The 27,442-nt window shown below is 37.8% G+C and overlaps 1 protein-coding gene across 1 annotated transcript in view; it reads left to right on the top strand.

Annotated features, from left to right (window-relative positions):
- The window catches only part of col6a3 (collagen, type VI, alpha 3), a 52,239-nt gene extending 26,065 nt beyond the window's left edge, over nucleotides 1-26,174 (top strand). The window contains exons 30-73 of the mRNA XM_079617443.1: nucleotides 68-664; nucleotides 994-1,593; nucleotides 2,667-3,272; nucleotides 8,174-8,785; nucleotides 8,951-9,547; nucleotides 9,648-10,259; nucleotides 10,844-11,178; nucleotides 11,309-11,387; nucleotides 11,600-11,745; nucleotides 11,871-11,963; nucleotides 12,082-12,135; nucleotides 12,639-12,710; nucleotides 12,801-12,827; nucleotides 13,031-13,075; nucleotides 13,206-13,259; nucleotides 13,355-13,417; nucleotides 13,537-13,602; nucleotides 13,970-14,023; nucleotides 14,335-14,370; nucleotides 14,504-14,566; nucleotides 14,757-14,819; nucleotides 15,037-15,099; nucleotides 15,431-15,493; nucleotides 15,753-15,803; nucleotides 15,889-15,924; nucleotides 16,048-16,110; nucleotides 16,187-16,249; nucleotides 16,594-16,626; nucleotides 16,717-16,753; nucleotides 16,884-16,895; nucleotides 17,009-17,502; nucleotides 18,694-18,796; nucleotides 18,949-19,650; nucleotides 19,786-19,888; nucleotides 20,082-20,134; nucleotides 20,230-20,490; nucleotides 21,183-21,263; nucleotides 21,437-21,517; nucleotides 21,710-21,790; nucleotides 22,062-22,142; nucleotides 23,366-23,551; nucleotides 24,004-24,066; nucleotides 25,394-25,582; nucleotides 25,673-26,174. Coding sequence (XP_079473569.1) covers nucleotides 68-664; nucleotides 994-1,593; nucleotides 2,667-3,272; nucleotides 8,174-8,785; nucleotides 8,951-9,547; nucleotides 9,648-10,259; nucleotides 10,844-11,178; nucleotides 11,309-11,387; nucleotides 11,600-11,745; nucleotides 11,871-11,963; nucleotides 12,082-12,135; nucleotides 12,639-12,710; nucleotides 12,801-12,827; nucleotides 13,031-13,075; nucleotides 13,206-13,259; nucleotides 13,355-13,417; nucleotides 13,537-13,602; nucleotides 13,970-14,023; nucleotides 14,335-14,370; nucleotides 14,504-14,566; nucleotides 14,757-14,819; nucleotides 15,037-15,099; nucleotides 15,431-15,493; nucleotides 15,753-15,803; nucleotides 15,889-15,924; nucleotides 16,048-16,110; nucleotides 16,187-16,249; nucleotides 16,594-16,626; nucleotides 16,717-16,753; nucleotides 16,884-16,895; nucleotides 17,009-17,502; nucleotides 18,694-18,796; nucleotides 18,949-19,650; nucleotides 19,786-19,888; nucleotides 20,082-20,134; nucleotides 20,230-20,490; nucleotides 21,183-21,263; nucleotides 21,437-21,517; nucleotides 21,710-21,790; nucleotides 22,062-22,142; nucleotides 23,366-23,551; nucleotides 24,004-24,066; nucleotides 25,394-25,582; nucleotides 25,673-25,713 — 7,814 coding nt within the window. The 3' untranslated portion in view covers nucleotides 25,714-26,174. The remainder of the gene's footprint in view (nucleotides 1-67; nucleotides 665-993; nucleotides 1,594-2,666; nucleotides 3,273-8,173; nucleotides 8,786-8,950; nucleotides 9,548-9,647; nucleotides 10,260-10,843; nucleotides 11,179-11,308; nucleotides 11,388-11,599; nucleotides 11,746-11,870; nucleotides 11,964-12,081; nucleotides 12,136-12,638; nucleotides 12,711-12,800; nucleotides 12,828-13,030; nucleotides 13,076-13,205; nucleotides 13,260-13,354; nucleotides 13,418-13,536; nucleotides 13,603-13,969; nucleotides 14,024-14,334; nucleotides 14,371-14,503; nucleotides 14,567-14,756; nucleotides 14,820-15,036; nucleotides 15,100-15,430; nucleotides 15,494-15,752; nucleotides 15,804-15,888; nucleotides 15,925-16,047; nucleotides 16,111-16,186; nucleotides 16,250-16,593; nucleotides 16,627-16,716; nucleotides 16,754-16,883; nucleotides 16,896-17,008; nucleotides 17,503-18,693; nucleotides 18,797-18,948; nucleotides 19,651-19,785; nucleotides 19,889-20,081; nucleotides 20,135-20,229; nucleotides 20,491-21,182; nucleotides 21,264-21,436; nucleotides 21,518-21,709; nucleotides 21,791-22,061; nucleotides 22,143-23,365; nucleotides 23,552-24,003; nucleotides 24,067-25,393; nucleotides 25,583-25,672) is intronic.
- Nucleotides 26,175-27,442: the final 1,268 nt, after the last annotated feature.

The following is a 27,442-nucleotide window of genomic DNA, read 5'->3' as shown; positions in this document are numbered from 1 at the left end:
ATTAATGTGACATTTTTAAGATGTTTTAAAATTACTCGGTGTTAATGATGCTGATTTCTTTTCCTAGCTGATGACGACATACCCAGAAAGGACGTAGTGTTTTTGCTGGACGGTTCAGATGGCACTAGAAATACATTCCCAGCAATACGTGATTTTGTGCAAAGAGTAGTGGAGCAATTCAACATAGAGGCAAACAGAGACCGTGTTTCTGTGGTGCAGTACAGTAGAGACGCTGAGGTCAATTTCTATCTGAATACCTACGCAACAAAGGGGGAGATCCTGAACACTGTCAGAGGTCTGAGGCATAGAGGAGGGAGATCCCTCAACACGGGGGCAGCTCTCCAGTATGTGATGGACAGTGTCTTCACCGCCTCTGCGGGGAGTAGAAAGCGAGAGGGTGTCCCTCAGATTCTTATCCTCCTCAGTGGAGGACGGTCAAGCGATAACATAGATACACCTGCCTCCGCCATAAAAGAGAGTGGGATCTTGATTTTTGGCATCGGCACCAGAGATTCAAGCAGAGAGGTGCAGAGAATTTCCAACGACCCTACCTATGCACAGCCCATAAATGAATTCTCTGACCTTCCCAGTGTCCAGCAGCAGTTTATCAGCTCCCTCAACAATGTACTTGTACAAGTCAAGCCGATGACACCTACTGTGGCGGGTAAGACAGATTATCACACGTATCTAGAAAACAGCACACTGAGCCTTCCTTACAAAGCGTGCCGTAGACACAAAGAGGTTTATGTTAGGTTAGCGATGCATGCTAGCAGAGGTGGGGGATCTCTCTGTGGTGTTAAGCAGTGTTGAGTTTTAATAAACTCAATAATAACATTTGACTGTTAGATTGGCTGGAAAGTAGCTGAAAGGATAGGAGCGTTTTTTTTTTTTCCCCTTTTGTAGTTGCCGACTAGAGCACACACACGCCCATAGACAATATCAGATACCCAGGGCTCACGTGACACTGTGTTTTTTACATTCCATTACCCATAGCTGAGCGAAGGATGGCTAGGAGGGATGTAGTGTTCCTGCTGGATGGTTCAGATGGCACAAGGAGCTCTTTCCCTGCAATGCGTGACTTTGTTGAGAGGATGGTGGAGAGACTGAATGTGTCGGAGAAAAGAGACCATGTGTCTGTGGTCCAGTACAGCAGAGATCCAGAGGCCCATTTCTATCTTAACACATACTCAAGAAAGGAGGACGTGCTTGAAACGCTCAGGGGTCTGAGGCACAAAGGAGGGAGACCCCTCAACACAGGGGCAGCTCTGCAGTACGTGAGGGACAATGTCTTCACTGCCTCCTCTGGAAGCAGACTTGTAGAAGGTGTGCCTCAGTTACTGATTCTGCTGAGTGGTGGAAAGTCATTTGATAATGTTGACACACCAGCCTCATCCCTGAAAGAGCTGGGAGTGCTTATCTTTGCGATAGGGTCGAGGAGCTCAGACAGCAGGGAACTCCAGAAGATCTCCCATGAGCCTAGTTATGCACTCTCAGTGAGTGACTTTGCTGATCTTTCCACTCTCCAGCAAAAGCTTTTCACCAACATTAACACAGTACTTTTAGAGGGCATTTCCATCACTACTACTGTAATAGGTAAGAAAAAGATAAAATATGCTTGCTTTATTTTGTTTCAATGTTCATGGTACTTGCTAAGGTAAGTATTACCAGCAGTATGTAAACTTCTTTGCTTGAATTATCCTTGACTATTTTGCTTAAAGAGATGTACTATTATTTTTATGGTTCAGCAAAATTTGAACATAATGTCAGAAAAACTTTGGTATGGGTCTTTTACTTTTTACTCAGTAAGAGGCATCAAACATCATCTTAACAGTTAGCTTAAGCATAGAGAGTTTTATGGTCAATTTTACATGTATTTCTTTATTCATATATTTTGTTTCTTTTGTGCACATTGTGTAATTTTCCCCAAAACATTACTGTTTTAAATTTAAACATCTTTATTTTTGTATTGCATTTTTAGAGATTAATTATATTCAAAATTGTATATTAAATGTGGTTTGCTAAATGGTATGCATGCATGTTTGCATGCCTCACTATCTCTGTGGTGGTGTCAGATTGTTTTATTGTTATCTTAACATTCACATCAGAAGTATGGCTTGTGAATAAGTAAGGTTTTATTTAATCTGTGTGTTTTTCCCATTAAAAACAAAGAGACCATTTTTATTAAAAAACTGCAAGCGTTTCTTTCCAAGACTACAATTTTATCATGGTTTCATATTTAATTAGTGAACATTTCATTTCCAAACCATTTAACACAGCACAGTAATACATATTCACCTTCTAAAGTTCCGTTCCAAAATATTATTTTTTGTTATTTTTTTTTTATTTTATTTTTATTTAGTTATTTTTGAAAATACTATCTTATTATCTTCACAAATTAATTTGAACAGTTTCAGTTATAGAAATTCAGTTGAAAATGTTCAGTATTTTCAGGTAAAGAAACTTCACTTGCTGACATGATGTCTTACCAATAGATGTTGGAATCAAGTGCAAATTAGTAATGTTCAATAATCGAATGCAAAGGGTGTCGAGTGTTGTAATTATATTCATATCTTTGTTTTTGTTAGGTGTTTGCAATTTTACGGACTGTCCTTCATCCAATCAGCATTATTTTATATTAAAAAATATATTTTTTCTTTTAATTTTAGTGAAGTCAGAAGGACCCAAAAAGGACATCGTCTTTGTGATTGATGGCTCTGAAGGTGTTGGCAGAGAGTTCCCAATTATCCAGGAGTTTGTGCGCAGAGTTGTGGAGAAACTCAATGTTGGTGAGAACAGGATCCGAGTTGGCGTGGTGCAGTATGGAGATTCTCCATATGCAGACATATACCTCAACAAACATAGGACCAAAGAAGGTGTCCTAAATGACATCAAGGAACTCCAACAACGTGGGGGGAGACAGCGCAACCTTGGTCGGGCCATTGATTTTGTTGGACAAGAAGTTCTGGTTTCTGGACGTGGTGGAAGGAAACAGGAGGGAGTTCCACAATTTGTTGTTGTGGTTTCAGGAGGAAAAGCAACAGACATTATAAGGCCATCTGCAACTGCACTGAAACAGTCAGGAACTTTCACCCTTAGCATAGGAACAAGAGACGTGAGCCCTCAGGAATTGCAAGTGACCTCCTATGTCCCCACATTTGCCTACACAGTTGATGACTTGCCTGGACTTTATACAATACAGGACAAACTCATCACCACCCTGACTGAGCTATCTAGTGAGGAGTTAGCCAATTTGCGCCCTGTATACCCTACAGGTAATTGCAATCATTTAATTGATGGTCATTCATAATTGGTTTTCTTAGTTGATGTGATAATACCTCTGACCAGCATGATTTTCCATGCCCCATCCTGGTTTTTGATAGTTAGTGATGGTCAGTATAGTGGATCAGTAAAACTTGTAAGCTCATGAAGCTGGTCATAAAGTATATTTTGTCACTTACTGCTGGTTGAACATAGAATTATTACTGGTTAACCAGTTAAGAAGATGGCTTACAACACCAGCCTTCTATGCTGGGATCAGCATCTAATATGCTAAATGAAGATCAGAAGTTGAAGTTAAATCAGTTGTCAGATAGTTTACTAAAGACAAAGTTCTCCTCACTTCCAAAGGCCTTAGAAAAGGAGTTAGAGCAGTGTTCAAAGTGGGCTGGTACGCACTGGTACCGTGGTACGCAGTATCAGCACTTCTATATTTTAAGCTGTAGCGTATCCTAACTTTTTCTTGCGTACCGGCACTTCTCACATGTTGCAGGTACTGGGGGCATCACTAGGTCTTTTTTCTACTCAGCCCCCCTAAAAAATTGTGATTAGCTCTGTAATCTGTACATTAATTTGTGATTGTGTCAGTATTCTTTAAACCTCATATGAAAATGGCATCACGCCGCGTCAGGCTTCAGCTCCTCCCCGTCTTTTAGTCAGCGTTATTCAGTGTGTTCTTCAGTCGGTAGTGGCGCATGGCTGCAGAGCCAGCGTCAGAAGCAGAGGACAAGGTGTGTGTTTATTGATAGCTTGTCATGATACTGTATCTGCATCTGCAGTTCTTTGTCACATAATGTGATGCCGGAGCGATACAAGACAAGTTACGAGATACAAGTTTCCCATCCACTGTAAAGTTTTCGCTGCATTCATACCTTTTCACCAGGGGCGTAGAATTTAGTAGGGACGCTAGGGACGTGTCCCTACCCCAATATCCAGTGACACTGATATATCCCTAGCAATAATTTCGATCAAACCTTAAAATATATGTCCCCGTCCCAACCAATTTCAAAATCAAACCTACGCCACTGCTTTTCACACATAGAAGACCAGTGATGGGAATAACGCCGTTATACATAACGCCGTTACTAACGGCATTACTTTTTCCAGTAACGAGTAATCTAATTGATTACTCTTCTCATCTTAATAACGCCGTTACCGTTACTGCCAAAAAATGTGGCGCGTTACTATAACTGATGAAGCTGGTTTTTTTTCATCAGACGAACTAGATCTCTGAGCGAGAGGCAAATACTTTTTTTTACTGTTCTTCCTTGGTTAGTGGGCAGAGCACGAGACACGCGCATAAATGCTGACGATTGGCTGAGGTAGAGTAAAATTTCATTGTAAGCCAATCAGAGGTAGAGTTGGGCGGGTGTTCGAAAGCACGCATAGTAGTGACCATAGATATATATAAACACTAGATCTCTTAAGGCGGAGTCACTTCCGGCATCATAGGGCGGCCATCTTGTCACAGGGAAGCTTTCTGTAAGGTGAATGATCTGCACGAACACAAATACTCTTATCTCGCTGAAATCTTGACAGATTTACAAATCATGTTTGGTTTCTTACAAACGTAACATGGCTATAATTCTGGATGCTTGAACATGTTGAAATATATAATATTATAATTATTCATAAGTACGCAGTGTCATAACTACATCTCTGACGTTTATAACAAACCAACCCGTTTGAAAATCGGTAGATAATTGAGCAAGTTATGGTTTTTTTAAAAGTACATGCATCATACAACACAATGTTACGAGTGAGCGAGCCCCCTGTGGCAAGATGGCCGTCGTGTGCGGCCATCGACCTCCATTGGCCAACAGCGCGTACGAGCCGAGGTATCTAGTGTTTATATATATATCTATGGTAGTGACGGGCATTCTAAACGAGATCACAGCTCACTGAAAAGAGTCGGCTCTTTTGGCTCACAAACGGCTCTTTAAATGACTTTGACTATAATATTTCAATTTTTATTACATAATTATTTAATTTTTATAGGCTAAATTTGTCAAAATAGAGTCGGCTCTTTAGATATGCGAGCCAGCTCCCGACGTTCACCTAAAAGAGCCGGCTCTTAGAGTCGGCTCATTCGCGAATCGCGAACGACCCATCAAAAGCTCATTCGCGAGTCGATCCATCATCACTGCTCATTCGCGAACGACCCATCATCACTAACGCTCATGAATTGCGAACGACCCATCCAGAGGTGGAAAGTCCAGGTTCAGAAAGTAAAAGTCCTCCTCAGTATTTTGTTCCAATCACCTGGATTTGCTAATTAGCACAGTTTTTCAGCCAGGAGATAGAACTAATTAGTGAAATCAGCTGACTGAGTTCATGGGTGGAATAAACATATGGCAGGACTTTTACTTTCTGACCCCTGGACTTTCCACCTCTCATAACGCATAGTCGGACAGGACAGGACACACAAGGAACAACACAAGCCAGTCAGTCAACGAGAGACCGGTATGGCGACGAGCCCAAATAATGAAGGCTAGTCTCACTTTGTCCCACAGCAAAAAAAAAAAAAAATTTTAGATGTGTGTACAATCTTTCATGTTTCTGTTAGTAATGTATTGTATTAAAGGTGCTCTAAGCGATCTCGCGCGTTTTTTAGGCCAAAAATACCGCAAACATCTCCTCACTATCCGCTAGCTGCCTGTCCCCTGAACACACTGTAAAAAAACGCGGTCTCTGCAGAGAGCCCAAGCTCCACAAACAGCAGCAAAAACAAACTGAGCAATAAACAGAGCGACCCGCACCACGAAACATAACAAACTGTTCCAGCCAATAACCGACAAGAATGATGTGGGGTGGGGTTTGGGGGGTTATTGCGTGTATGAGGAGGAGGGAGGGTCTAGCTAGCCTCCGTTTTGTTTGATAATAATTCAAACATCAACAAGAGGTTACGCCAACCGAGATCGCTTAGAGCACCTTTAAGTGTCCATTTCATTATAATATTCAGATGTGTCATAAATAATTGAACATGCACATGTATTTTAAGTTCCGTTAAAGAGGGACGAGGTGGGGTCTAAATTAAAATTAAAATTTACTTGAAAGTAACGCAATAGTTACTTTCTTAAGTAACTAGTTACTTTTAAAATTTGTAACTGAGTAACTAATTTAGTTACTTTTTGGAAGAAGTAACTAGTAACTGTAACTAATTACTTTTTAAAAGTAACTTGCCCAAAACTGTAGAATACGAAACGTGAAGAAACACTTTAGACATATTATTCTGGATGTGGTATTAACATCATGCACAGGAATTATTAAAGACACAATCACACTGTAAAAACTTCTTGGTTTAACTTAAATTAACCTAACCTGATTCATTCATACCTCATTTAAACTTAAAAAATGTAGTTGATAAAAAGAAAGAAACAAACTTAAAATATTGTTATCTGAACAACATTTGTGAACCTAAGCTAATTTGACAAATGATTTGTTAAAAGTTGTAATAACAAATCATGAAATAATCATTACTCAGTCAATGCACTGATTTAAACTATGAATGACAGGGACAGAGAAACATCATGTAGAGTTATTTTGTTCTACTATATATGACCTAGCAGCTGATTGTGACATGTATAGCCTCAGAGTAATATAGGGCAAATTAAACCAATTGCCAATGTAGACAATTACAGTGGTTTGTCTGTATTCTAAATTAATATTAAATTATATGATCTGGTTAGTTAAAATGATGATAATTATAATGAAATTAGATCAATATTCAGGGATTGACGTAGTGTAGAACCTATTGTATATATTGCTCCTTGCTTCCCTAGTATAATACAAACAATATATTAAATGACATACTACACATACTAAATATGCATTACTGGATATATTTAATGTGTTATTGACTTTCATGACTAAACTCAAAATACATCATTATTCTCTGGAAGCTGGATTAAATGAGTAAATACTGTTACTGTATTCCTAACATGGGTCAGACCCTCGGTCACCTCTCAGATAACAAATACAGACATTGCCCGCAACATAAATACTAGAATAGATACACTGGTTTCAAGAAAACTTTGATTTCCAATTCATTATATAATACAAGAAGAGGGAATGTAAATCCAACTCCTTCAGTATATATAGTCAGTAGTTTGTAGTTTTTGTGCACTACAAACAGTCATAATTTAGTAATACATGAACATGTTCCACCCACCATATTAATAAAGTTTTGGTGCTGCCTTTCATTTGAAATCTTAACCACTATTATGATTGACTAATATTTTGCATAGAAAAAAAACTGTGTGCTTTTATTACTGCCAGAAATGTATAAAGCCTGCCAATCAGATTAAAACTTACTACCAAGAAATTACTTTCCACTGTTATGTGCAGTATGCAGTGGAGTGAGGCTAAGACTACACTAATTGTAGTCAGCTTCTTCATCAACTTTTTTTTGCCTACCACAATAGTCAAAGACTTCTATTAAATAAAATGGAACAAATAGTTATAGTTACTTAGACAAACAGTGCACATGACAAGACACACAAAAAAAATGATACAGGTGTCAATCTAGAGCATTTTTTACCTTTAAATGTAAAAAATACACCAAGAATGGATATTTACATTATCCCATAAACTGTGAAGAGGGGAAGAACATCTTCAGAGTGGCAAAATCGATAAAGTCCAGAAGTCAAAATTTTAAACTAAACCTGACATTCTGTACAACTATGAGTTGAGTTCTACTCAATTTGGTATTAAATCTGTGCAACTGTGTGTGAATTCTATGGTCAGACTGTCAGTTTAATTTGTGTATTAATTGAGATCAATTTACTATTGTTATGTCTATGTCTATGTCTTTACTATTGTTATGTCTATGGTTATTGTCATATTTATTTTTATGTAAAAAACAAAAAAACATTTCTATTTATTTCAAAACATATAGAGGCAACCATTCCAGTACCTCCTGGAGATAAGAGGGATGTTGTTTTCCTTATTGATGGCACAACAACGATGAGTAGGCAGTTCCCTGCCATAAGAGACATGGTTCAGCGAGTGGTGGAGAAGTTGGATGTGGGTGTCGACAAAGTCAGGGTCTCAGTTGTGCAGTACAGTGATGATCCCAAAAGCGAATTTCGCCTCAATGATTACTCCACCAAGGATGAAGTTCGTCAAGCAATACGAAGAATGAGAAGCATAGGTGGCAATCAGCTTAACACTGGCCAAGCTCTGGAATTTGTATCAAAGAACATCTATACAAGTTCAGCCGGAAGCCGTGTAGAAGAGGGTGTGCCCCAGTTCCTCATCCTGGTAACCGGGGGAAAGTCAAATGATGACGTATCTGGTCCTGCTAACCAACTGAAGTCAAGCCATGTTGCTCCCTTTGCAGTTGGAGCTCATAATGCTGATGCAGAGGAGTTAAAATTAATTTCTTTTAGTCCGGAACTAACATACACCATTAGGGACTTCCAGCAACTTTCAGGAGTGGAGCAACAGCTTTTGACCAAAGTCAGTACCATGACCAGAGAGGAAATTGCAACCCCCCCCATTCCAAAAGGTATTCTATTTTTCTGGTTTTATTAAAAAGTTATTTCAGGTTAATCAACTATATCAGAACATTTGATGCCTAATTTCATGTCATTATGTATTTTTACAAAAGCACATCACTTTTTTAGAATATGCAGTGCATTTACTAGTTAATTTAATTTTTGTTTCTTATCAGTCATTCTTAATTTTGGAAGAAAGGACATCATCTTCCTCATTGATGGCACTGACAGTGTTGGACAAAGCGGTGTTGCTCACATTCGTGACTTTATCTTGAAAGTGGTTGATCAGCTTGATGTACAACCTGACAAAGTTCGCGTGGCTCTGGTACAGTATGGTGAAAGACCTAAAACTGAGTTCTCTTTGAACTCCCACGACAACAAGCAATCTGTCATCTCTGCAATCAAAAGACTGCGTCACATGGGTGGACGTAGTGCTGACCTAGCTGAGGCAATTAAGTATGTGATTCGTAATGAGCTCCAGACTTCTGCTGGGGTACGTCTAGCACAGGCTTCCCAGCACTTGGTTGTGCTCACTGGTGGAAGTTCAACATCCGATGTATCTACTTATGGCCCAATTCTCAAAGGCTCTCAGATCAATTGTATAGGAATTGGTGCAGAAAATGCAGACCCAAGACAGCTGGCACAGATTACTACCACTTCTGATGACATTCTGCAGGTTACTACTTTCCCAAATCTTCCAAACATACAGAGCAAGTTTATAGCCAGACTTAATGGAACGATTGCAGAACCTCCCACTGAGTTTGAAGAGCCAAGTAAGTGGAGCATTAATGTTATTGTTATTTTAGACATACTGTACATGGTGCATGTATAATAATAGGCTCTAAATGTTTTATTTCGTCTGGTTTCCCGTAGCTTCTGGACTCCCACAAGCCAAGGCTGCTGACATTGTCTTTTTGGTGGATGGTTCAATCAATCTTGGCAAGGAAAATTTCAAAGAGGTCATGGAATTTATTCTTAATTTAATTGACCTGTTCTTTACTGAGAGAGACAAAATTCAGATTGGTCTAGCACATTATGCTACTGATGTGACTGATGTATTCTACCTCAACACCTACAAAAATAAGGATGATATTATCAACGCTATAACTCGAGCAGAGTACAAGGGAGGCCGAGAAATTAAAACAGGCAATGCCATTCGCCATGTTCAGAACACACATTTTGTAAAAGAAAGAGGCAGTCGGAAGGATGAGGGAATTCCACAGATTCTAATGGTAGTCACTGGTGGACGATCAAGGGATGACAGCAAAACAGCGGCATTAGGTATCAAAGCCAATGGTGTACGCATCTATGCTGTTGGGGTGGGTGATATTGAGGACGAGCTCAATAATTTGGGCAGTGAAACTACTACGGTGGCCCGAGCCAGCACCTTCCAAGAGCTCTCTGAGCTGAATGAGCAGATTTTGGAAACACTCGATGATGAGGTGAAAGGAATACTGTGCACTGGAGAAAAGGATGCTACAAGAGGTTTGTTTGTTGTTGTTTTTATCAAATAAAAGTGTAAGTGTACAGTTTAAGGGCCAGATTTACTAAACAGGGCTAATTGGAGTGAGAGCACAATTCCAATAAGCACAGATGGGAGTGGAAAGTTCTGCGAGTGATCTACTGGTGACGTGCAAATTAAAGAACACAGAAGCATTCAGATCATTTCCATAATGACTGAGGCAATCTACCAAGAGCAGTGCAAATTAGCATCTGGGTTATGACATGCTTTTTTGGGTGGTTAATAATGGTGCAAATACCAGTAAATTGACTAACATTAGTAAATCACCTTGCATAATTCCTTTACATACTCTCCTCCCATAAATTTTGCGTCTGAAAAGGAAACTCTTACAAATGCATATGCAATAAGGTCAGCCGAAAAAATAACACTGTCCACACCTTTTCAGTGCTATTTTTTTAGTCTTTAGTAAATTCTGACAGTAGTTGTTTGTTTAACGGCAAAAGATGGTTTGCACTTGCGCAAGCTGTTAGTAAATCTGGCCCTAAGTGTTTTGAACAGCGGTTTACTCTTGATTGTCATTAATCACCATCTTTCTACTCCCTGGCAGCATGCAAGTTGGATGTTCTTGTGGGGTTTGATGTGGCTGCACAGAACATTTTTGCTGCTCAGAGATCATTAGATTTAAAGGTGTCTACTATTCTCCAACGTATTACCCAGATGCAGCCCATCAGCTGCACTTCTGGCCAGGTTCCCTCAATACAAGTGGGCATGTTAGCGATGGACTCTGCCTCAGAGCCTGTTCAGCTGGACTTCACCAACAGACACACAGAGCTTCTTGAGCCCTTCAGGGCCCTCCGAAATCGTGGACCTTTTGTTCTGAATGGTGCCACAATCAAGGCTTATGCTAAAAGATTGAAGAATCAGCCTTCAGACAGTATCAAGGTACATCATTTTCTTTCAGGGCAAAGCTTTAACCTCAAAATCTAACCATATTGTATGTATTATCTCTGTATATTTATAATCAAATATCTGTGGTATAAATTAAATGAATTGTGGTTTTACACTCATAAAGGTTGTGATCCACTTAACTGATGGATTAGATGTCCAGTACAACGTTCTGAAAGAGCAAGTTGAATTGATGCGTTCAGCTGGTAAGGGTAATCATGATTATAAAAATGTCTTATGAACTGCATTAATTCACAATCAAATATCAATTGGTTGTAACAATACAATCAGTTTCTTTATTAATTATTGTTGTAGTTTATTTACTTATTTATTCTCCAATACTTTTGTTGTTGATGATTTATACATCTCACAATATGTTACCACACATTTTAATTTTGCTTTTCTTTCTTTCTTTAAGGTGTTAGTAGTTTCATTCTTGTTGCACTGGAGAGAGTGCCACGATTTGAAGATGCAGTTCTCTTGGAATTTGGCCGTGGCTTCAGGTACACACGACCTCTGCGTGTCAACCTCATGGACTTGGATTATGAGCTTCTAGAAGAACTGGTAAGAACTGTCCTCATTGCTCAGTCAAATAAGCAAACTAAGGGATGACCTACCTCAATGACAAAAAGAGATAAATATGTTTGTCTAATATGATTATGTTTGAAAAAATAAATTCTATTTTTAAGGATAACATTGCTGAGCGGGAATGCTGTTCTGTTCCGTGCAAGTGTAATGGCCAGAGAGGGGACAGAGGAGCTGTTGGTGTTCCTGGACCAAAGGTCAAATACATTTTTTTTTTTTTTAAGAAACAACATATTTTAGGCTAGAAAATTTTCAAATGCTGAAATTTTCTCAGTGATGACTCATGTCCACGTTTCCATGTGTGATTGTCTATAGGGTCAATCTGGTGGTCCGGGCTTCAGTGGACATCCTGGTGATGAAGGTGGCCCGGTGAGCATGCATTCATTAATTACTATGAATTTCTAAAATGATTTCAAAGGCAGATTTTTTTACTCTCTTTTGTCTGTGATTCCTAGCTCTCGATCTAGCTTCTCACTTGATTATAAATGCCGAGTTTCTCACGACAGTTAAAAAAAAATCCAGCATGCACTAATAAATAGACAGATACATACCTTTTCACAGTGTTAGGGTAACATGTTATAAGTAATGCATGTTATGTAATCAGATTACAATCAGATTACAAATAATGTGATAATTTATTAATTTAAACCATAACACTGTTGTTACTTCTATTTATTTAATGTATTTGCTTGTAAATAAAATGAATCCTCTACCTACCCCATATCTATCAGCTACCTCAAACTTTGCCGTTGTCATTAAATCAATGTGCATCGGTTAATTAGATGGCAACATTTTGTTAAAAAAAATAATAATAATTAAAACATAAAACGTATGTTTTTTCCTCATGATTGTGATAATCCGTATTTTCACAGGGAGAGAGAGGTCCACCTGGTGTAAATGGAACTCAAGGATTCCAAGGATGTCCAGGTCAAAGAGGTGTTAAAGTAAGTGCATTTCAAGTAAATTTCACTTGTTAAGAAAGCAGATTATGGCTAAAACATATTGATTGACTAATCCAATGTTGTTGTTTTTAGGGATCGCGAGGATACAATGGTGAAAAGGTAAGAACTTATATATATATATATATATATATATATATATATATTACTTGTGTTAAATTTGAATATATATATATATATACTGTATATATATATTTATAACTATAGTGAATAATAATTATATAATTATATAATACTGTAATATAACATTTACATTTTATCATATTAAAAGAATGTTTAATTGATAACATTTGTTTTCTTTTAAGGGTGAAATTGGAGAGATTGGTTTAGATGGAATCAATGGAGAAGAGGTCAGCTGTTGTCTAGCAAACATGTTTAATGCTATTTTGTCCAGAAACATTTTATCAGTGATCTGTTGTACAATGGTTTGCAGTCAGTGTTCTCAGTGAATGCCAGTAAAAATGTGTTGTTGTCTTTCAGGGAACAAGTGGTGTTGTTGGGCCTCCAGGAGATAGAGGAAACCCTGGCCAAATGGTAAGTCGTGTAGAATATAGTCGTGGAGTCATATGGAACCAATTTAAAATAAATAAATAAAATAGAGTTTATCTGATCTTTTTGTGTGTTTCTAGGGGCCTAAAGGGGCCAAAGGCCAGGCAGGAGATGTTGGTCAGACTGGAATACGTGGTGATCCAGTATGTTATATAAATAGTCAGATATGTCCTCTGTCTTAATTACTCAAGAATTTGTCATGATTTAGAATGACTTAGTCTTCATTCAATAAGATAATTTGATGTTGCTTTTGTTGTTATAGGGCACCCCTGGAAGAGACAACAGCCAGAGGGGACCAAAAGGCGACCCAGGCGATGCAGGCCCAGCGGTATGGTCAATTTTTTGGAATTTCATTCCATTCTGGTGGATCTTTATACTGTATTTATTTGAATGTGCCTGGTCAGTGGCCAGGACCATAGAAAATGTTCATGCATGTATATTGTAAAGTAACAAGCTTCATCTCAGCTTAATTTATAGTTCTACCCTAATAATCTAATTTTAAAGTCATATAAGTTGTTTGATTAATTATTTCTCATTACATGTTATTTTAGTTGCTGGCTATGGCCAAGCTCTGTAAGACTTATTAGTTTCTGCATATTGTTTCAGTGTGGACTATAACATGTTTGTTTGTACTTTGTGAATAAAATGCACAACTGCAATGCAATCTTTGGAGTTCATTGGTGTGTTTTCCTTAGGGAGAGCCAGGGGTGGATGGAACTAAAGGAGGTCCTGGTGAACCAGGCAGACGGGTATGCTTTCTCGACCGAAGGGGATGTTTTTTCTAACTTAACCGGTTCATAAATCTTCTCATAAACCCCTTAGCTCAATCAAATGTTTAGAACCTAAACATTCTAAAGAAATGTGTACACTATTATGAGATAAACTAATTAAAATGTCTAATTAGGCTTTAATAACCACTCAAAATAGTACTTGTTACCTCAAGTTTAAGCCTGTTATCTATGGCAATACATGATTTGAAATGTTTTGTATCAGACCATGAAATGGTGAGTGACAGATGTTCTGTTCATAATATTATTCACCTTCTCTTTTGAAAAAAAAGGGCTCTGATGGTAGAAGGGGGCCTCCTGGTCAAGCTGTGAGTAGACATAAGCTATTCCGTGCCATTTATGGAAATAAACATTATTTTAACACTCCCATAGTAATCCAATTGTTGTTGTTTTTATTGAATTTATTTGTTTTGTTTTTTGATGGCCTTTTTGCATCTATAGGGTGCTGCTGGAAAGCCCGGAAGTGATGGTTTAGCAGGAGAGACAGGAATTGGAGGACCTCGGGTAAAAAGCAGTTGTGCAAAACAAAAGACCCATAACATGTTATACTTGCAAACATAATGGCTCCAATCTGGTTTACAATCTGGTTACATTTATTTTTAATGCAAATGTGCATGCATGTCCTGCAGTTTTATTATTAAATAGAAAATATATTATAGATAATATAAATATGATGTATCTGTACTTATTTTAGGGTCCCGCTGGACCAATTGGATCACCTGGTATTAGAGGAGAGGATGGAAACCCTGGTCCAAGGGTAAGAGAAGAAGTTTAAGCATGCTCTTTTCCTTGTTTTCTCTGCTATTAAAAAAAGTGATTCTAACAAGGATTATGAATTTGGGTGCAGACAAAAGGTTTAATAACTTTATATTTGCACTAAAAAAGAGTTTTGGTTTATTACTTAACGAATGAAAATAATAAATCTCCTGCTTTTTAAGAGGAAAGCATTCATCTTATTTTATATTTATTTTTAGGGGCCAGGAGGACTGCCAGGACCTGCTGGAGAAAAGGGTAGAAGAGGTGCGGTTGGCCGCAAGGTACTGGTCATCTTTAGCATTAGCAATTCCTTTGCCAGGCAGTTGCACTCTCTTACTTCAGTTACCATTGGCAAACTTAAGCAATTTATTAAAGAAAACATCTCACTGTCAACCTAAAGCAAAGTTCCTGGGGAGTTTGTGTTTGTACAATTTGGGCAGAGGAAATTAACTTTTTTTTACCCCACTGCATTAGTGTGAGAAGTAGGGTGCTCTTTCAGCTGATACATTTCATTCTATCTTAACTGCTTTGTGTGTCACCATTGCACCTTTTATACCTTATTATTTTAAATTATGATTCCCTTCTTCTTCTTTTTTTGCTTTCACTCTAAAGGGTGAACCAGGGGACCCAGGACCTAAAGGTGTTGTTGGACCCCTGGGATCCCGTGGGGAGCCTGTAAGTGAGAAGTCACAACCTGCACCAGTCATACCAAATACATGTTATACATTGTAGCAATAATAACAAATAATAATAACCATCAGAATTATTATGTGAGACATTGATGAATAGATAGAATAATTATAAACATTAAAACATACTGCACAATGTTCATTTATCAGCCCCATCTACTGTATATTAGCAAATTGGTCTAGATGGGTAGTTAAATTCAGAATACAAATGAGAGTAAAACTAAGGAGATTTCCTGTCTATACAGGGTGAGGATGGACGAGATGGTTTTGGTGTACCTGGTCCTAAAGGAAGAAAGGTGAGTGTGTGTTTCATTATAACAATTTATTTGTATATTTTTGTATAGTATATTTTACACTAAACACAATTTAATGTTGTTTTAGGGTGATGAAGGTTTCCCTGGTTTCTCTGGTCCAAAGGTGAGATTACTGGAGTTGTCTGCAGCCTTGAATGTTTTACAGCATATACTGTAGTTTTTATACTAATGCACTCTGTGCAAAACAATAGAAGTAACTAGATGTTTAATCTGAATCGATTGAAAGGGTGAGGCAGGTGACATTGGCTCAAAAGGAGGAACTGGACCTAGAGGAAACAATGGCCAGAGGGTGAGTAATCTTGATTGAACTGTTTTCAGGTCATTGCATCCATATTGCTGGTAATGACAGATAATATATTTTGTAGGGTACCTCAGGAGGACGTGGTGGTCCTGGTCAAAAGGGAGATAGTGGAGACCCAGGGCCCTATGTAAGCAAAATATTTTGATATTATACGGATTTCTTTGACGTTTTCAAAAGAATCCTGTTACAAATCTTTAAATACAGGAATGCTGATTTTGAATGAACAATGTGGCTCAGTTGAGGCATGAAACAAGGGCTGTTCTCTCTTACAAAGTGTGCAATTTTCTTTGCTTTGATTTACTCAAGCTGTTGATTATTTTTATTTTTACTGGTGACAGGCATTAGTTTGGCTCACAAAAATGCGCTGTGGATTAAATCCAGATCGCTCTACCCAGCTGTGTTCAGCTGTTGAGAAAGTCTTTCTCTCTTCTTCATTTTTTGCAACTGATTTTTTTCTGTTGTCAAAAACAGGGCCTTAAAGGACCCAGAGGAGTTGGTGCTGTGGTATGTACTTTATTTCACTTTATAAGTGTCTTTATTGTTTATTCCTACTTAAATGTTTGGAAAATTAATGTAAAAAATTTGTCTTTACAGCAATGTGATTTGGTCAAGAAAATTAGGGATAACTGTCGTAAGTATATTGACTCTCCAGTGTAGATCTAATTATGTTCCCTTTCTTATAGTTTACGTTATACTTTTATAGACTTTCTTATAGTTATACTTTAATGTTTTGAAATCTTTCTTTTTCTTTCGTTTTTTAGCTTGCTGCTATGGTAAGTGAAGAGTGAACAATCTCTTGTGCATTTCCACTGTGCTGTAAGAGTTTCAAACACTCATTATGTAATAATGTACTTCTAGTTCAGCTTTTGAATATTTAATTCCTCAGGTGCTCAGGAATGTCCCCTATACCCCACTGAGTTGGCCTTTGCCCTGGATTCATCAGATGGTGTATCACGCTCTGTTTTCAACAACATGCGGGACACTGTTCTCCGCTTGGTCAGTGACATCACTATTGCTGAGAGCAACTGTCCCAGAGGCGCCCGTGTTGCTCTAGCGCTCTACAACAATGAGGTGACTACCGAGATACGCTTTGGAGATAGCCAGAAGAAGCGAGCACTTGTTGAGCGAGTTCAAGGGCTCCAGGCTCAGCAGACCCGTAAGCCTCGCAGCTTGGAGACAGCCATGAACTTTATTGCACAGAACACATTCAAGAGAGTTCGCAGTGGCTTCCTTGTGCGTAAGGTTGCTGTTTTCTTTGTCAACGGCCCTGTTACAGTCACACAAGAATTCAGTGCCGCTGCTCTACGCCTCTACGATGCAGGAATCGCCTCTGTATTCCTTCTTAACCGTGAAGATCGTCAACTCACAAGAGCCTTGCAGGTAGGAGCAGCAGAAGGGCAAATATTGTAATTGGCGTCTTTAAGAATAAGAACTAGTTTCATTCCATTTCCATTAGTGTTGGTAAATGTTTTCACTCATCCCCCATATGTTTCATCACTCATCTAAGTGGCTTTGTCAGCTGTCCTTGTGTGAATGCACTTTCTCTTTACACATTAGAATACAGTTCAGAAAGTGTAGCAGTCATACAATGTTGGGCCATCGTGACAGTAGTTGTTTCAATGTCCCAGTATATAAGCTTGACCTCTTTGTACTGAAATGCATATATTGTGTAACTTTACTTTGGTGTTGGTCTCTGCCTTAATGCTTAAGCCTGTTTTATGCTTCTGCGTCGAATCGTCGGCGTACCCCCGCAGACCCCTCTGCGTCTCCGCAAACCCCTCTCCGACCGTAGCTCGACGTGCACCTCCAAAAAATTGTAACTACGTGGCGAGGCGACGCATCATTTACGGAGTGTAGCTTTTCCGGTTTCCCCCTCCCGCTATACCGCCATTTTTAAAGTGACCACTGCACTGTTTGATTCAACAACGTCTTCTTTTTCTTCTGCGATTAAACATTTGCAAAAAAATAATTTGTTGTTCAACGTCGCTTAGCTCCAGCTGCAACAACACTCTCTCTCTTTCGCTCACCATTGTCGGAAAATAAAAAGCGGAACCGGCGCACGGAACCAAAACAAACTAGCAAAGAGATTCGCGAACCACACACCCCCTAGCATTATGGCGGTGAAATGCACCGCGATGCAACGCAACCCGACGCAGAACCATAAAATGGCCACGACGTCGTATGAATGACAGCGTAGCTACTCCGTGGATTTGACGCAGAAGCATAATGAGGCCTTTAGTTAAGCTTAAAATGTTCAGGTCATAGGCACAACAACTGTGATTTAAAAAATTGCCAAGTTACTTCACACCTTCAGTGAGCTAATTTCCAAATCAGATTGCAGCTTACATAATTTTGTAGTGTTTGAAGTTGTGAAATGGGAAATGCTGGGAATTGTCAACCTCTTGGGTGAATTAAATGTAATTAACTCTACATAAACTTTACCTGAAAGGTTTAATAAGTGTTTTAGTGCAACAGTTGTAAATTATGTGAAAACTTGACATAACCGATGTTCCGATTAGATGTTTGGTGTAAATGAAAGCATATCATTGTGTTCAAATCTCTCTGTTTCAGCTTAACAACACTGCGTTAGCCCAGATTATTGTCCTACCCTCCCCTGGAAGTGCTGAATACAACAATGTAATCAAGAAGATCATGACGTGCCATATCTGCCTGGGTAAAACTGTGTTATCATGTGTACTACTGTTCAGCATTAAAAAAAAAACACCAAACTAATTTATTTTAAATAAAACCATAAATTTAAAATGGCAAAACAGTAGCTAAATAGAATGTTTGAATGGAGTATTTTATCTGTCACAATTCTTTTAGACTTCTGTGCCCCGGATCAGATCTGTGATTATATTCCTCCACGTGGAGTCCGAGACCGGAGGGATTCCACCACTGACTTGGACATCGACATGGCCTTCATTCTCGATAGCTCAGAGAGCACCTGGCCCTCCGTCTTCTTAGAGATAAAGCAATACGTGGCTCTAATGATAGAGCAGCTAGAGATGTCCCCTGAGCCAACCAGCACTACCCATCATGCTCGAGTGGCACTTGTCCAGCATGCACCTTATGAATACTTGCACAATGGCAGTGGCATTCCCATCAGGGTGGCATTCGGTTTGACAGATCACAACTCACCAAACAGTGTCCGAAGCTTCTTACAGGATAAGGTGCACCAGCTGGAGGGAGGACGTGCCCTTGCAGCTGCTCTTGAAGGCACCGTTGAGCATGTGTTTGAGAAGGCACCACATTCCCGCCACTTGAAGATATTAGTTCTGTTGGTGACTGGACCAGTTGAACTGCATGAGGAGAGGATAATAAAGGCCGCTACTGAAGTGAAATGTAAAGGGTATTTCATAGTGGTGATGGCAGTTGGAAAGCTGTTCAGTTCAGGTGATGTCCGTGTCCTGGCCCAAGTGGCAAGCGAGCCTTCAGATGTGTTCTTTAAGAGGGTGGATAGACCTTCAGGCTTCTATGATGACCATATTCAGACATTTGCCAGACTGTTGCCCAAGTACCTCGGACGTAAGTTATCATTTACCGTTCTCAAAATGTTAAGGAAAGTTGCCTATTATACCCAATTATGTATTAGCCTGTCATTTCGTACCAGGTTTTTCTTCAGGAACTGTCACTAACAGTTGCTTTATTCTTTATATATAGTTGAAAATGCTTTCTACCTGTCGCCTGAAGTCTCTAAGAAGTGCCAGTGGTATCAGAGTGACCAACCACACAAAGTCCCATTCACTTTACCACAAACAGAGGAGTGAGTATACTTATGAGCAAAGTTCCCTGTAAACCGCACATGTACGCATTTGATGTTGCTCCTGCATAGAGAAGACAGACAGACTGACTCAGAAGACAGACAGTACTCTATGAGTTGCTAATTAATTGAATTCATGTTAATACCGAGTTTGTCAATATATTGTGTGAATATCGCTATGATGTCCTTTTTCCAGGAAACACCAGAAGCATTATGGACAGCAGGAGGTTCATGATACAAAACATAAAGGTACTGACAGTATGCGCTGTAGGTTGTGTGTATTTGTTTCTAAAACAATGTTTAGGGTTTAAGTCATGTCACATTATGTGAATGTGTTTGTCCAGAAACAGGTATGGAGGAACTGCATCTGGTTAACGTCACCTCCAGCGGATTCTCCCTACAGTGGTTGAGTGGCGATTCAGAGGCAACTCATGAGGTTACTGTGACTCGTCTGAAGGATCATAGTCTGGTACTAAGGAAAAATGTGACCGGCAGCCATCTCTCCATTACTGAGCTGGAAGCAGCCCAAACCTATCATGTAGTGGTCAACACTCACAATGTCAATGGTCATGTTGCCAGCACCTACAAAGGCATTGTACCCACAAGTAAGCTCATCATGTTTTTCACATAAATTACTTTTTGTGTGATCATGAATTAAAGCAACATTCTGTCATTATAAGTAATGACATGAAAAGGTATGCTTTAAATGTCGTTAACAAAATTATTATCTACTCTACTATAAAGCAGTATGATTTAAAAAATATAGATATTTCAGTGGAACACAAAATAAGTTATTTAGCAGAATTTATTGATACTGTGTATAGAACAAGGAGACAATCATTTCAATCGTTATACAGAATTTCTGCTCCAGATTAATTGTGGTAGATTTATGATAGATGATATAGAGTTTCCAGTGTGCTTAACTCCACAAAAGGAGAAGAAACTGCACTAAAACCTTATTTGGTTAGTGAAGGAGATTTGCGACCTGTGCTGGAAGACAACATTTTCAGTGAATAGCAACTTATGGTCTGTTTCTCATAAACTTATTGGGTGGCTTTGACTTCTACTTTTTAGAGCTTTTTGGGGGGTATGTCAGCCCTAGTTCTTATTTGTTTCTATTTTTCTTATTCAAAAAAGCAGACTATATACATCTTGCTAAATAGTATATTTAAGGTTCCCTTATCATGAAAAATCATACAGGTTTCCAACGTCAGTAGAGTGAATCGTTGATGTAAATACATTTTTTGTGAACTGTCCTTTTAATGGACATTAACCTCATAATCATCTTTTTAAACAGAATCAGCACATCCGAAGGTCCTTACTGTAAGTGATGTGATGGGGATTGTGCCCACTGCACCCTTGAGTAAACCAGAAACAAGTGAGTGACGGAGAATTTGCTCAACAGATTGTATCAGTGGATTTTTGTGCATATTTTATTAGTATAACTTAAAGAGCAAATAGGTTGATGTGTGGTTTTTTATTCACCCTATGCTTGCCAGAAAACTGAGCGCTGAAATATCTAGTAAACCTCCAATTTGTCCTTTTTAACAGAATCAGCAGAACAGAAAATTGTTAATGCCAGTGAAATGATTGGGTTGATGTTCACTGCACCTTTGAGTAATCCAGAAATTAGTAAGTGACAGATTAAAAAAATAAAACATTTTTTTCTGAATATGATATAACATAAAAAGCGGTAAGGATACTGTATTTTCATAGACCTTGCCCTGTACATAGTTCAGAGTTTGATAAGCATGAAAGTATTTATGATTACTGTAAACTAAGATCCCTGCAGGAGTTAGTTAACTTCACATTTCTTTTGAACAGAATCAGCAGAACAGAAGGTTATTACTCCAAGTGAAGTGATGGAGATTGGGTCCTCTGCACCCTTAAGTAAACCAGAAATTAGTAAGCAGCATAAAGTATTTTCTCTATAAAATATAAGAAAAAGGCTTTTTCAGCCAATATAGTATAATGGGCACAGCTTTTGTTATCAGAATCAGTTAATATAAAACAAATACATTCTTAGTGTATTCCTCTTCATTTATTTTGATGGCCCTTGCTTTAGTACATTGAGTACTGTATATAGTTCAGAGTTGAAATGTGAATGCATTATTGTTGACTGAAAACAATGATCTCTGTGAGATCAAATTAATTTAATATTGGTCATTATGTACAGAAACGGCAGAACAGGTGGTTCTTGCTCCGAGTGAAGTAATGGGGATGGTGTCCTCTGCACCCTTAAGTAATCCAGAAATATGTAAGTGATGCAGACAATCAACCCCACTGTATATCAGAAAAAAGTATTTCATGTCCAATATAGCCTAATATGTAAAAAAAAAAAAAAAAGTGTGATTCCTATCCACAAACAAACAGCACATGCATCAGCACAAATGAATGAATGTTTTTCATTTACTTGTTTGTGAGATAGATTCTCAGACAAGTTTTCTATTTGAATTTTTGGAGAACATCTTGTTTAAATTATACATCAAAGCAGCATTGTGGGTGCTTTGGGATAAATAAATAAAAAATCATGGCATTAGAGGTTTCTTGTATGTCAGGCTTGTGCAAGATCCACAATCAAATGTCTGCAAATGCAATATTAGTTGTTGTACTGATTGTTTAAAAGATGAAAAAACAGTTAAACTTGTGAGTTTAAAAGTCAGAACAGCTTAGAAACCTGAATGTTAAACAGGGTTTTGTAGTGTTGGAGTATTGAATAATCTGTACTATAAATGCTTTCTTCATTCTGTTCTGTTATGATGGAGGTATTTGCCAAATACTATTTGGCATAGCAAAGCAAGAATATCATTGTCTTATAAGTTGGTAATAAGGAACCCCTTTTCATTCAGGACAGTTTGACTTTTAACATAAATACATCTAAAAAGATTATATTGAACTACACATCATTTGGCTTGATAACCCACTAACAAAGTTCAATACTTACTTTGAAGGAAAACAGTGATTGTTTCACATACAAGGCATGTTTACTTTATGGGGGTTATGAAGCAGACATTTGTGAGATGGCCCCAGCACAGACACAGTTAATGCGACTGACATCACACTAATTACCTGCAGATGGCCCTTGTACAGCATATAAATCAAATGAACTGGAAATGGCTGCATATGTGCTTTAAAGTGCTTTTGGATGAACAGTGCTGACAATACTAAAGTGAATGCACTAAACTTACTCCTATTTTGAGCCAAAGATGTCTAGTCTGTAAATAGAGCCTTTTGGTGGCCTTTCCCAGTGTAACACACAACAAAACTTAAACATTACAGGTTTAAATCATGCTTTGATTTGAAAATGACACATGGTTTGCATATTCCTGATTTTGCTAACCCTTTAAAATAATTATGAGCTATAACAATCACCTAATATTTACAGACTATATGTTCATTTTGCTGACAACACTAACTGTCTTTGTCTTTCCTCTTTCATGATAATCCCTCTTTGTTTGTCTCTGTGTTTGCATGTTTCAGTTAACAATTTTATGGACCCATGCTCACTTGACTTTGACACTGGACTGCCATGCAAAGATTACCAAGCTAAGTGGTACTTTGACAGAAAGAATGGATTCTGTACACAGTTCTGGTATGGAGGTTGTGGAGGAAATGACAATAGGTTTGAGACTGAGGCTGATTGCCTCAAACACTGCGTGAAGACAGGTATGTGCGCCCCTTGACCCCTTGAACCGAACTCTGCAGCAATCTATTTGCCCTGTTATCTCTATTTAGGAGACTTCATGATTGAACCAAAAAATTATGAATGAATAAAATCAGTCTATAAAAGCAGTTTACAGGTTGCAGTATGTCAAAGTCTTAAAACGCTTAAATCCTAAAATAGGATGAAATTAGTGCAAACTCTTGCTACAAAATTAGACTACTTGTAAATTAGATTATTTATTTAATCTGAATCATTTACAGCACCCTAAATGCGGTGCCTTACTCAGATATCATTGTATGATTCACCCAGTAACTCTCCAGCACTGACCAACAATAACCGTATTACTAGCCTAGAGACTTTCCCTCATGGCTACTAGCACTCTTAAAAGGAAGTAATAATGAAAGATAGGAAAATTATTGTTTAATTATGATTTTTTTTTTTCTTACTACCACAGTGGCTGAGTATAAAGCAAGTGACAAGCATGTCAAAGCTGTTCTCCCCCCAGCACCAGCTCCAGGTCAGTCCACCGGTTACAGTAACCTCTGAAAACCTCTTAAAACTTTTTCAAGAGTGATGAAGTGTTCCAAAATTATATTGTAGGACCACTTTATTAAAAATGTGCTGTACTGGGAGTAATAGATTTGCAATTCAGAGGAGATCAGATTATTTGTATTATTTACTGATGAATGTACATTGATTTACAAAAGAAACGGGGTTCATGGATAATAATGTGCAAAATATGGCCCATGTGAAGGTTAAGATCTGCCTTCTTGACAAATACCTTTGAAAATGTTCAGACAATACCTCCTTAGATGTTATGTAATGCACATTCCTTAGTGAACAATACTTTACCACTTTTGGATGACCTCTGGAAAGAATACGGTTAAATCATTGTGTAAATTGTGTATCAAGTGAACTGAAAGGTCTGTATAGAGCTGGTAAGTCCCGCCCCCTCCGTAAAACCCCACTGGACCTCAAAGTTGAAAAAGCGTCAATGCAAGTGAATGGGAGAAAATAATTATTTTCTGGTCCCGTTTGAATTGTGCCATGAATGTGAACATATGTTGTCTGTGAATTTTTTATATAATCTTTCATGTTACAAGTTTGACAGTATATGGTATGGATTCGTCGGCTAGCAGTTGTGGAAAAGACATAACGAGAAAGACTACATGTCGCCTATGTGACGTCACCCCATAAAGTTGACTTACCCGTGGTTTTCGCCAACCTCAACGATTTTGTCCTCTCCCTGAAAGAAGGCGGTGAAGTGCACCAAAGACACAGCCATGTCTAGCGGGATCCGTGAGCTAGAGCCGTGAGCTAGTGGTGTTGACGTTTCAAACGCGCCGAAAGCAGCGAAGAGTTGTAGTCCACAAAGTGCTCTCACACAAAGTCTACCCGTATCAAACTTCTACCCGCTAAATTGTAGCATTTTTCACACGAAAGATTATATAAAAAATTCACAGTCAACATATGTTCAAATTCATGGCACAATTCAAACGGGACCAGAAAATAATTATTTTCTCCCATTCACTTGCATTGACGCTTTTTCAACTTTGAGGTCCAGCGGGGTTTTACGGAGGGGCGGGACTTACCAGCTCTATAGCTATAGCTAAGCTAATTTTAGGGCAAAGTACAATGTTTCAAGAAATATGTTGCAGTCAGATGACATAACATGTAAAATGCCAGTATCCACAGAGGACAACCCTTAATGCCATAGGTAACTAAACAGACCTGCTAATTTTCCAAAACCTCACTAAGATCCAGTATATCTGAAAGGCTTTTGCAAATAATTATATTGTATAAAATTCTGTAATTTTTCTCATCCTCACTACACTCTCTAACAGCTGCCGTGCACTCCAGTGTGGATATCTGCAAGCTACCAAAAGAAGAAGGTTCCTGTGCTAAATTTGTGCTTAAATGGCATTATGACCCACTTAGTGGAAACTGTACACGCTTCTGGTACGGAGGTTGTGGAGGGAACCAGAATCGCTTTGATACACAAGACGAGTGTGAAAAGGCCTGTGGAAAAACGGGTGAGATTACTTCTAAAAATTGCATGTCAAAGTGGTATTAGTGTGAAGATTGATTAAGGCATTACTTTAATATTGTTTGTTTTTTAACAGCACCTGTTAAAGAAGGGATCATCGCTGCGGTTAAAACATAGAAACTAATGAAGACTGTTAGCTAACCACTGACGACATTTAGAGGAAATAGCACCTCAAACTAGAAGCTTCACCACAGCCAAGATGCCTGCACTGGAACCTGCCAGAAGATTTGATCCAAAGAAAACCTTGAAGTAATATTTTCCACATAAGAAAAAGCAGAACAAGTTTCTTTGTTTCGTGCTGGTGCTACACTCAGTTTCTTTAATATTTTTAAATTGTTTTATTTTTAATGTGTGTATGGGTTTGTATGAAACCCAGCGTAAATGTCCAGGGGAAAATAGCTTTTTTACATATTTTTTTTTTTTTAGAATGTTAAAATCACATGGTTTGTTTGTGGAAATATTTTTATCAAAACATCAATAAATCTTTGTAGTTATGTGACAGTTTAGCTCCATTTAGTAAAGTCTGCTCCTACTGCAGTACCCTTATTATGTTTTTTTTTACTGCTTGGAAGGAAGAATCTTAATTGCTCTTTTTGGTCACACCGCTGAAGATCTCCACTGAATCTCCAAGCAAATGCTATGTTGATGTTTGCAGATTAGGTAATTATAAAATGACCATCATCTGAAATCAACGTCATTTTTTAAATAACTATGCAATTTTTGAATCATTGCCTTACACACAAGTTTTGATTTCAAAAAGCAATTGGAATGTACTGTTCAAACTGTATTTTTGGGGGGTTGGTGTTTTTTTTTGTGTGTGTGTGTGTTTTACTATGTATTTGGAAATGGGAAGATATAAATAAATTAGTCTTTATATAAAACTTGTGACCTTACCTTTTTATAATTTTTGTAATGCATTAGAAGCTTAAAATCATTTTACTCCTACTAGGCTGCTGTGAGTCATGCTGAGTAAAATTAAATGAATCAGCTCATTCAAAGTGCAGGAACCCAGGTGAAAAAAAAGTGCACTGAAATACATTTTATTTAAGTGCACTTAGTACACTTCCATAATACACTTTCATAATGTACTTAAAGTGCTCTATTTTCGACCCACTTATTTTGCACTTAATATACTAAAAACTTTTTGGGACACATTGAAGTTGAACTAAAGTGTATTTTTAATATACTATTTCATATTTTTAAGCACTTTAAGTACAATTGAAACCATCTTTAAATACAATAATAAACTATTTAAATAATAATAATATATAATTATATAAAAATTATACTTAAAATGTATTTTAGTCCATTTTTTTAAAATGTAGGAATACATTATAAGTGCACTTAGTAAACTTCTATAATACACTTCCGTAATGTCCTTAAAGTGCTCTATTTTCGACCCACTTATTTTGCACTTAATATACTAAAAGCTTATCTTAAGTACTGCTTAATATAAACTTAAGATCATCTTAGTGTACTAAATTGTGCTTTTTTGGGACACATTGAAGATGACCTAAAGTGTATTTTTAATATACTATTTCATTTTTTTTTTTAATTATTTCATTACCACTTTAAGTATAATTGAAACCATCTTTAAATACAATAATAAACTATTTAAATAATAATAATAATAATATGTAATTATATAAAAATTATACTTATAATGTATTCCTAGATTTTAAAAAATGGACTAAAATACATTTTAAGTTCATAGTTAACTTCTATAATACACTTCCGTAATGTACTTAAAGTGCTCTATTTTCGACCCACTTATTTTGCACTTAATATACTAAAAGCTTATCTTAAGTACTGCTTAATATAAACTTAAGATCATCTTAGTGTACTA

The sequence above is a fragment of the Phoxinus phoxinus genome, assembly GCF_949152265.1.
Source record: "Phoxinus phoxinus genome assembly, chromosome: 7".
Taxonomy (NCBI): Eukaryota; Metazoa; Chordata; class Actinopteri; order Cypriniformes; family Leuciscidae; genus Phoxinus; species Phoxinus phoxinus.
Note: the sequence above shows the minus strand (reverse complement) of the source record. Positions and strands in the feature narration are given on the sequence as shown.